At 31.7% G+C, this 10,926-nt stretch overlaps 2 protein-coding genes across 3 annotated transcripts; both read left to right on the forward strand.

Moving 5' to 3' along the window:
* The first annotated feature begins 166 nt into the window (after nucleotides 1-166).
* LOC123653647 (piggyBac transposable element-derived protein 4-like) lies at nucleotides 167-2,702 on the forward strand. Its single transcript, XM_045589641.1, has 2 exons — nucleotides 167-402; nucleotides 661-2,702. Exon 2 carries the CDS (start codon nucleotides 664-666, stop codon nucleotides 2,620-2,622), a length of 1,959 nt encoding a protein of 652 aa, XP_045445597.1. The 5' UTR covers nucleotides 167-402; nucleotides 661-663; the 3' UTR covers nucleotides 2,623-2,702.
* Nucleotides 2,703-4,417: 1,715 nt separating this feature from the next.
* Nucleotides 4,418-8,281, forward strand: LOC123653649 (probable nuclear transport factor 2). Of its 2 annotated transcripts, none has more exons than XM_045589643.1 (4): nucleotides 4,418-4,674; nucleotides 5,027-5,098; nucleotides 5,367-5,465; nucleotides 7,888-8,281. In XM_045589643.1, the coding sequence occupies exons 1-4, from the start codon at nucleotides 4,561-4,563 to the stop codon at nucleotides 7,999-8,001; spliced, it is 399 nt and encodes a 132-aa protein (XP_045445599.1). In that variant the 5' UTR covers nucleotides 4,418-4,560; the 3' UTR covers nucleotides 8,002-8,281. The 2 variants fall into 2 exon arrangements, with proteins under 2 accessions (XP_045445599.1, XP_045445601.1); XM_045589645.1 differs by lacking the exon at nucleotides 7,888-8,281 and adding an exon at nucleotides 5,613-5,744.
* The last annotated feature ends 2,645 nt before the right edge of the window (nucleotides 8,282-10,926 follow it).

Raw genomic sequence — 10,926 nt, forward strand, 5'->3', positions numbered from 1 at the left:
AAGAAAATTTACCATTGTATATAGAAAACAATTCTGGAAAAAATATGGGTCTCAGACTTAAATTTATATCTTAAACATCAATTTTTATGTCTATTTTTGTGCTTGTTTTGTTCCCAAATTTTATCACGGTTGCAGCTTAGACTATTACATGTTAACCCTTTGACTGGTGGTGGCTATATGTGTGCCACCATGATTAAAAAAATATTATTTACATCTGGTAACACATAATCGTTAGAATGTTTTTGAAACTATTTTTCGAACGTACCCTTACGCTATCTAAAAAAAAAGCAACAGGTGATTGACGTTTACGATTTGTGACAGACGACGGCGAAGTTTAGTATTGAGGTTGTTTTTCGATGACCAGTAAATCAACAAAAATCTCTGAAAAGTGCCACAGTTTTCGTAAGTATTTTTATAATTCTTATATTAGAAGATATATACTAAGCATTTCAGCCATTATTTCAGCAAATTAGTTCATAGTTTTCTTGTAAAACGACGTCAAATATGGTGGCAATAGAGCTGCCACTACCAGTTTCGTACCTACCACTAACTATAAGTTCACTCCTTTAGTTTGAATATATATTTTAGTGCTACTGAGGAATTTCATTGTTGTGTGCTTATTTAATTAATTAGTTATCACTATATATTTTATTTTTTCAGATAATGAGTAGAAAAAAGCAACTGACGGACCGTCAAATAGAAGAGGAGCTCGAAGATCTCTTTGGGTTTCCTGATGGCATGGTGTCTGAAGACGATGCTGAGGTATCAGATAATGAAAGTGCTAATAATACTGACCTGGAACGAATTTTAGTAGGTGAAGATTTATTGCTTAGTACAACAATTACCAACAGTTCTACTGATTTGCCTGAAAGATCACAATCACCTTCTATATTAGTCCAACCTTCAACGTCTAATGAAAGTTTCTTTACTCCTGCTGACAGACAAGATATTATAGACACTCTTTCAGATTTTTCTTCATCATCAGATGAAAACTCTGATGAAGATGAAATCGACTGGAAAAAACAAGATTGGGAACAAAGTCCCTCTATAGAATTTTTCGATTCTGTGCCATTACGCTCAAGTAGAAGTTTACCTAATAGAACAAGACCTATAACATATTTTGAACTTTTTTTTGATGAAGAAGTTGTGAAGAATATAGTTGAACAGACAAACAGATATGCAGCATCTTGTAACGCACAAAACTGGCAGGAGTTATCAGAGGGCGAATTCAAAGCATTCCTTGGTATGATCATACAGATGGGTATTCATAAACTTCCAACAATTGAAGACTATTGGTCCAGTGACCCCATATTACAAGTTATAGAAATAGCTGAAACGATGACTTTACAGAGATTTCAAAAAATATTAAAATTTTTACATGTAAATGATAACTCACAAATGCCACTTAGAAATAGTCCAAATTTCGACAAAATGTATAAAGTGAGACCACTTGTTGATCGGTTGAACATTCTGTGTCAAAGAAATGCAGTACAAACAAATTCCCAAAGCATTGATGAATGTATGATAAAATTTAAGGGTAGATCAACCCTCAAACAATACATGCCAATGAAACCGATAAAGAGGGGGTTCAAGGTATGGTGCAGAGCTGACAGCACTACTGGATATTTATACCAATATGAAATATATACTGGCAAAACAGATACAAGCGAAACTGGACTGGGGGAGAAAGTAGTAAAATCCTTGTGTGAATCTCTTCTTACAAAAGATTATTTAGGTCATGTTGCATTTGATAATTATTTTTCCAGTGTTGACCTTCTTCAATACCTCTATGAAAATGGCGTCTACAGTACAGCCACAATTAGAACCGAGCGTGTTGGTTTACCTCTTTTAGTGAAAAAACCTAAAAATACTGGTGACAAAGAAGAAGATCAAAGACTTTCAGAGGTAGCAAAAAAGGAAAGCACAAAAATCAAGAAAATGAAAAAGGGGAAGTGGAAATGGAGGGTCAGAGGGAATGTTGGTTTTGCTGTTTGGAAAGACACAAAGCCAGTTACTGTGGTGAGCACAGCTTTCCACCCAAAATTAAAAAAAACATGTAATAGAACACAAAAAGATGGGTCTAAAAAATCTATCAAGTGCCCTGTATTGATAACAGAATATACAGCTCGTATGGGAGGGGTGGACCGTTTTGACCAACAAAGAGGTCAGTACAATGTTGGTAGAAAAAGTCGAAAATGGTGGAAAAGAATTTTTTATTTTTTAGTTGATGTTGCAATTACCAATGCTCATATTTTGCACAAAAATAATACAAGAGTCCACAACAGAATGAAACAAAAAGACTTTAGACTGGCTCTTGCAAGGGAGTTGGTGGATAATACTACTTATAGAAAACGGCCATTCAAGTCATTGCCCAATTATGTGTCTAAAAAGAAAAAAGTAAATGAAAGTGGAGAAAGACAAAAACAGAAGTTTGGAGTTCCACATGAAGTAAGATTTGGAAGACTTGGTGAGCACTGGCCTGAAGAAACAGATGGATATAAACGCTGTCGCTACTGCAGCACCAAAGTCAACAATAAAAGGTCTAAAATACAGTGTGATCGGTGCGAAGTAGCCCTTTGCATTACACCCTGTTTCAAATTGTTTCATCAAAATGATCAATAATGGTATCCCCTGTACCAGCAGTGGCAATCCTGTTGCCACCATGTTTTTTTCTATAACTAAGAATAAAAAAATTTTTTAAACATTTTTTATAAATAAAATAAGGTGCAATGAACCGAAAAATTTACTTATTATTTCAATGACACTGAAAAACGTCTCTACCAGTCAAAGGGTTAACTGTACGTTTCATAAACATGCTCCAGCTAGGTGGCACGATAAATTTTTACCGTCGGTGAATTGCTACTCGTAAGTTTTTCTGATATCAATAGAATCTTAGTCGCCCTAGAGATTCTAAATCCCTTAATATAAATTTAGAAAGCTTTTAAAGGTTTCTGTTTAACAAACGATATGCTTTATGTTAAAAATTTGGAACTAATGTTTCAACTACCTTCCTGATTTACTACATTGAAAATATCACAAAAAAAAATATGTTTCGTTGCAAAAATTCGGTCTTTGTCCTCATAGTTGACAATGATAAAATATTTTTTTATTATATATATTATTCGTCTCACTCGAGTTTTATCGATCACTATAAACCTCATTTTCAGAGTTCTATTTTCCGCGATAACGCTTCAGATTGATTTGGAATTACTTTTTACTTTTTTTTAGCTCTATATCTAAAGGCTCAAACAGCTGCCAGAAAACTGGGCGTCCTCTCGAAGGTGAGACAGTACTTCACTCCGGAACAGCTTCTAAATTTATATCAAGCGCAAGTTCGATCATGCATGGAGTACTGCTCTCATCTTTGGGATGGCTCAGCCAAGTACCAGCTGGAGCTTTTCGAGTCGATTGAGAGACGAGCCAGGAGGCTCATCGGTGATAATGCACTGGTCACTGCAAAGCTGCAAAGCTTGCATCATCGACGGAGGGTGGCTGGCCTGTCGGTTTTTTATCGGATACACTTCGGAGAGTGTGCGCAGGAACTCCATAACCTGATTCCCCCTTCCCCCTTCCATCATCGTACAACCAGACGCTCTGCGTTACGCCACCATTATATGGTTGACATTCCCCTTATACGCACTAAGCGATTCGCTAGTACATTCTTGATCCGTACAGCCAAAGAATGGAACTCTCTACCAGCGTCTGTGTTTCCAGAAAATTATAACCTGGGGATCTTTAAGTCGCGAGTGAATAGGTTACTGCTAGGTAAGCGTGCTCCATCTTAGGCCGCATTTTCACTTAACATCAGGTGAAATAGTGGTCAAACGCAAGCCTATCATTGTATATAAAAAAAAATGTAGTTTGTAAACCTTTAGTTGGACCTATCACTTAGATCCAACTAAATGTTTTTGTGAACGAGCCTCAATACATACCTCATCATCGACACTTCCCACAAAGCTATATGTTTCCCATTGTACACAGCCATAAAGTGCCCCAAAGTTTGAAAAAATTAATCATCTCAGGTACATAATCTGAGTGTACATTTAATTTTGTTGAACAAAATATGTAGGTAGTTGATTCGTATTAATTTTTTAACAACATTGTGTAATACCAAACCACCATGAATTATATGTTGATGTGAACTTGTGATACTCTTTTAAAGTCAATGAAATCATGGGTTATCGGAAGAAGCTGACATCACAGTTATTAGCTTTTGATTTTTGCATTTAAAAATAAAAATATTATTTTCTAACGCAAAAAAGCTCTGTAAAAAATTTTTTAATAAAAAAATATATGTATAAAAACAATTTATACAATGTGTTTAGTTAAGCGTTTTTCCTTTTTTATAATATTATCAGGTTATATTATATTATAAGTTAAACCTAAAATTAAAAGTGAATCATGATGATTCAATCATCAATCCAAAAGTAGCAATAGCAACACTAAAAGCCGTTTGCCATTTTTGCTGTGTAAAAGGTATGCTGTTGGTCCTCCGCAGGCCTGAATTTTCTTAAATAGTGAGATTTAAAGACATTTCCTGATATTTGGGACTAACTAGTCATGTCTATGGCACTAAATCCACAATATGATGCGATTGGAAAAGGTTTCGTACAGCAATATTACACACTGTTCGATGATCCGGCACAGCGGCCAAGTCTCGCTAATATGTATAATGTAAGTAATAGAATACTAAGTCCCTCACAAAATTATATTTACATCTAACAACAACTATTCCTTTGACTTCTATACTTAAAAAATCTGTTGAGGATTATTTTAAGGTTACCTGAATACCTCCCGCCGAAATAATGTCATTGTAATATGATTATTTTTGTGAGACTTCTGTGAGATATAAGGAAATTATTTTTCTATCATGACACATTACCTTTCTTGCAAATAAAAACAACTTTATTAAACAAATAGTTTGCTACCAATTGGTACGAAACTTACTACATTTGAGCATTAAATACGAAACATATTTGTTAAAGATAAAAATTTTTATACTATTAACTATTATGATAAATTTTAGGTTGAAACATCATTTATGACGTTTGAAGGAGTCCAGTTACAAGGTGCTGTTAAAATAATGGAAAAGCTTAATGTAAGTATTGTGTTTAAATTTGTTATAATACAATTGAAAACATTTAGTGTGCTCAAACAATAATTTTATTAGATGTTATCTGTTCACTAATACTTACATATTTTTTAATATGAGTGTCAGTAGTTATCATATTGTGTTGAAATTCATACTACCTTATTATATAAAAGTGCTTAACAAATTTTTATGGATACGATGCTTTCACAATATTATGAAAAAGTTACACAATAATTATAATTCTTAGCTAATTGTATATAATTTATATTTTCAGAGTCTAACATTTCAAAAGATTGGTAGACTTATAACTTCAGTTGATTCACAACCTATGTTTGACGGTGGAGTTTTAATTAATGTTCTCGGTAGACTGCAGGTATGTTAAAAATATATTTATTATGAATATTCATATTTATTATACTTGCTTATATAATATCACATAGATTACAGCTCATTTATAGAATAAATAAGATTAGAATTATCTTTATTAATCTTATAAAACATGTACTGCTGTCATGTACAGACAGATGATGATCAGCCACATGCAACATTCTACTTCCAAACATTTGTGTTGAAGCCAATAGGAAACTCATTCTATGTCGAACATGATATGTTCAGGCTAGCTCTACATGATGTTTAAGGGTATTTTTATCAAAGTAAGCTTGTGGATGGCTTTGCACATTGTAAATAATAAAATAGTTATTGTTTGATAAACTTACTGTCACTTAGCACTAAACTATTTATCAGATTAAACACAACACAAGTACCTATATTTTATTTATACAAATAAATAAAATTGGAGTATCTGTCTGTAATATTAAAATAAACGCATTTCAACAAATGCATATGAATGTATATGCGGTACATATACTAAAATAACATTTTTTTTGCAATTTTTGTCTGTCTGTCTGTTATTCCGGCTAATATCTGAAACAGCTGGATAGATTTGACGGGACTTAAACTGGCAGATAGCTGATGTACTAAGGAATAACTTAGGCTACTTATTTTATAACTTGCAAACTGAACAATATTTTTTTTGTTAAATTCCACGCGGACCAAGTGGCGGGCACACCTAGTTATTAGATAAGTTTGTCATCTATATAGATATAGGTAATATGATTTAAAACTTTGATTTATTAGAAGTTACAGCATATTAAAGTTCAGCATACATAAAACTTTGACAAATATCAGAGCAAAAAACAATTTTAATCAACGTTTTGACAAACAACAATGTTAAACGATAACCCAATAATAAGATAAGTACAATAAACTAAAATATATTTGACAAATTATTATCTATCATGGTGAACTCATAAAGAAATAAAATCTCAATGGTTATTTTGTATGATAATTTTTGTGTATTTATGTTATATTATTGAATATTACATACAGTGTAATTATTTTGTAGTTAAAGCTTCGACTAGTAGTACTTAGTAGTATCAGACATGTTTAATTCAGGCTTTCAAATTAAAAAAAGGAAATCAGAAAATGTATATATTTGGTGAACTATAATATGTTTTGTTATTATTATTTATGCAAATCATGTAAATAACGCTATTTGTTTTTTAAATAAAAAAATTATAAAAGTTTTAAGGTTCTCTGGTTTGATGGTCTGATTAGATAGAACTTTGGGATTATCATTATTTATAAGTGTTTCAAAAATGTACATGTTTATTATTAACTAAAAATATTTATTAAAACAAAAGTTACAGCACTCTGAAAACAATTTTTGTTATACAACTAGGTGGGAAAACAAGTCACAGCTCAGCTGATAGTAAGCGATTACCATATCTTCTAGATGTCTGCAACACCAGAAGCGTCGTAAGCGTGTTGCCATTGCATCTATAAACCAGAGAACCCCTTAAAATAAACATGTACTATAAACAAAAAACTACTTTGTAAAACAGATGCTTATACAAAAATTAACTTTTCAAATTGGCAAGCCAGAATGAGCCAAGATGAGTTTAAAATGTTAGCATTGGCAGAATTGCTCTATTTATATTTTTAATTCATATCTCCATACACATGTATTGTCCTTTATGATTATTCCTGCTACGAGTTGTAATATGATGTGTCAGCAACATCAAAAAACTTAACCATGTAATCATCATATAATCCATCACAAACATATTTATATAATGTTATATTAATAATTAAATCATAATACAATTTTTATGTTTGCATTCTCTATTATATTCTATCCTTTCAAAGGAAACTATTGATTTGTACAAAAGTAGTTTGTATATGTTGCATGTTTCCAACAAAGAATTCAAAAACACTAATTAGTCTTAGTTTTGTATCAATGGTCAATGAATTTAGCTCTGTTCTCTTATATTATTTCAATATTTATATTTTTATGTTTTCACCGTTATAAAATTAATAATTTAGTAAATACACTTACTTATACAGTAATTTACATATTAATACATTTTTTTATAAAAAGCAAAAATTAATTTCTGTTAAATGTAGAAAATATTTTATTGTAGTTATTTTAAAATTATTACGTATTTTTATATGTAATGATGATGATGAATGACAACTTGTTGATGCAATGGTCACAGCACTGGTTTGTGGCTGTTGTGGGTTCGATCCCCGTACATGGCGACCATTTGTATTGACCATACTGTTTACATTGAACATATGTTTGCCGTGGTCTAAGTGTTTGTCCTTGTGGGTCTCTTCACCTTGCCTCGGAGAGCACGTTAAGCCGTATTAAGTTCTGATCCTTCTCCTAGATGGGGAAAGACGCCTATGTGAAATTTTTATGTACTACTTTAGCTTTTTTTTTTTCATTTCAGTGTGACGACGATCCTCCACATCCATATATGCAGACTTTTGTTTTGAAGCCACTCGGAGATTCCTTCTTTGTACAGCACGACATATTCCGCCTCGGCATTCACGACGTTGCTTAAATTCTATTAATTGTATCATATTGCTAAAAATATTCAACTGGTTATGACTAATGATTATCTTGCTGCTATAATCTGTATCTTGTTTTGGTTATCTAGGTATAAGAAGCTAGTATGATCACTACCCCCTCAAACATTGAAATTGTAAATTAAACTCACCATGAAATATTTAGCAATATTCTGGTTGGCCTTAGATAAATTTTCGAGTTGGCTTTAGTCAATGTAAAGGTGGATTTTTTTCAGTTACATGTATACATTTTATAATAAATACATTATTTTTTAACTGACCAGTTTTATTTACATTGAACTGGTTTGCCTGGTTTGTTGTGAATCTTTTGGTGTTAAGGGAAATAAAACGAATTTAGATGCTAAGACAATCATGTATTTAAGTAATAAATAGTCAAAAATTAACAAAAGAACCACTGAAAACAGGTACATTTTTTTTCAATCTCAGATTTTTAAGATTTGCAACTTTAAAATTCTTAGACGCTACGAACACTTAACAAGTTACTTGCATGCACTACTAAGAATTACACACGTTTTCATAGACAAAACTTGTCTAAGTGAATGACTAGGTTGCAGTAGTACGCTGATTCGCAAGACTAGCGAGCCAAAACGGTTTGAGTCTTCCTCTGCATAAAGTTTGGGTTGATTCCTTTTTTTGAATACATAAATTACCTCCAATAGATACCGCATGGAACGTGTTTTACACTCGCAACACATTAGCACAAATGCGCCTACATAACACTGCTCAAATAGTCATCGTTATTGTTGCCCAGACAAAAGAGCTAAGGTCACACATTTTTTAATGATGATGTTTGAAAAAAGGCATTATAGCAAAGCTTAATTATCGCTATAAATAGTGCATTATATGCTATAAAACATTGTAGAAAATCGACTAGTAATACTAGCTTTAAAAAAATAGCATATTTCATCGTTATAAAATATATGTAATTTTAATACTCGTGTATATGAATTATTAGTGAATAGTTTCTATTCACTTTTGAAGTTATTTGAAGTATTTTTTCACTTAATAGCCATTATTTTATACTTGTCCTTTTCCTTAAAAAACAATAGTGATGAACGGGTATAGTTCGCGTCATGTAAAAAGAACGCTGGCCGTCAAGCTGCGCAAAGGCGATTTTTCGGTCTATTTGGTGGAATGAGGTAGTGCGCGGGGGGTGTGTATCACGTGCCGCATGTTTGCCGGTGTGCTATTGGTTGGACAGTTCGACGTCGACTCAAAATACTATCGCACACAAAAGTTTTAAATTACGAAATAATTATACATAGAGAAGTGGGAAAATTTTTTATAATGTATAATTCGCATCATGTAAAAAGAACGGTGGCTCTCAAGATGCGCAAAGGCGATTAACAATGTTGCCAACCCTTGAAAAAACTTTTCCCCACTATCCATTTTTTTGGAACAATCTTATTTGGTTAACAAACCCTTGACAATCGTAATTCACATTTTTTCCCGCATTTATCACTCACTTTCACAGCACATTAACTTACGGACATTTGTAAAACTCCATTTACTATTTATTTCACTAAAAGCAAATAAATTTATATATATATATTGTAAATTTATTTCACTAAAAATAAATTAATTATTCATTTTAAACACATAAAACTATTACAATGCGAATATCGAGAGTACAGATAATTAATATTTTTGAATATGACATTTCAATAACAAAAAAAATTGATAATGCTTTTGTTTAAAAAAAAAATTGTAATTTTGTAAAGTGATAATTATTATACTTATTTAGTGCGAATTATTCGCACAGGTATTTCTAGTATTTTTATTAATGTGTAACCAATAACCGCTACACAAAGCTGCGAGTAAAAGCCTAATTAAAAAATAAAACAGTAGTACTTCCGTGCGCGAGTGTACCTATGCGCAAACACACGCAGTTTTTTCAGCGTTTTTTTTTTTACATGACGCGAGTTATACGTAATACAACGTTTATAAAAAAAAGTATTGATGGTATTTGTATATAAAATTAAATATGTACTATCAAATTAACATGTGATAATTAGTTGTTCAGTTATAATATTTGGTAGTCTTGTAGTAACGTATTTTATTGCTAAGGTGTCAAATAAAATGTAAAGACTAGTAATAATATGTAACGTTATATGATTACTTTTTACCGTACATTAACCTGTTTAATTTTACATAAAAAAAAAACAAAATAAAGTTATATAATAATCTATAATTATTTATTCAATATTTTAAAATAACCTAAATAAAAATTTAATGTATTCACTATTATAACAAATAATTAAAAAAAAAATCGATATGAAATTATCCCATCACATCACTTTGATAAACGTCTGAAAGAACGCGTATTTAAACTAACCAATCACGTGTTGCTTGTTCTTACCCGCGCATGCTACCAATGTTGATGAATTTTAAAATAAACAAAATATTCGATATGCGGTATCTATTTGAAGATGTGGTTTAAATGCATCAAGTCATCTTAGCGAACTGTGCTGTGTATGTCTTAGTTGTAAAGTAACTGGATGTACCTGCCTAGAAGTACAGTCAAGTGTCTACATACATAAAGTATTTGCTGGATATGTCAATTACAATGAGTTGTTTTTTCAAAATTTAAAATAATAAATCTTTGCATACTATTAATTTAAACCTTCTTCTTCTTAAAATGGTTAATTTAAATTAACTACTCACAGTAGTGATGACACATGTTAAACGTTTGACGTAAGTCGCGTCACTGACACAACTAAAACTTGCATAATTACAAGCATTTACGCACACAGCACTGGATCAAGATGAGTTGGACGAGTTGTTTTTACAATTCCAAATTCGAGCTTATTCAAAATTATTTAAATAGGACGAACTACGTTCTAGAAATATTGGTTACCTTACAATAACATGTAAAAGAGTTTGTCAATGTATAAAGTAAC

Source organism: Melitaea cinxia, chromosome 5, assembly GCF_905220565.1.
Source record: "Melitaea cinxia chromosome 5, ilMelCinx1.1, whole genome shotgun sequence".
Lineage (NCBI taxonomy): Eukaryota > Metazoa > Arthropoda > Insecta > Lepidoptera > Nymphalidae > Melitaea > Melitaea cinxia.

Excerpts from the sequence above, each read along its gene's own strand:
- LOC123653649 (XM_045589645.1), top strand. The coding sequence starts at position 4,561 with ATGTCTATGGCACTAAATCCACAATATGATGCGATTGGAAAAGGTTTC. Across the intron at positions 4,675-5,026 it reads GTCTCGCTAATATGTATAAT|GTTGAAACATCATTTATGAC; the intron begins GTAAGTAATAGA and ends GATAAATTTTAG. Across the intron at positions 5,466-5,612 it reads ATGTTCTCGGTAGACTGCAG|ACAGATGATGATCAGCCACA; the intron begins GTATGTTAAAAA and ends TGTCATGTACAG.
- LOC123653647 (XM_045589641.1), top strand. The coding sequence starts at position 664 with ATGAGTAGAAAAAAGCAACTGACGGACCGTCAAATAGAAGAGGAGCTC.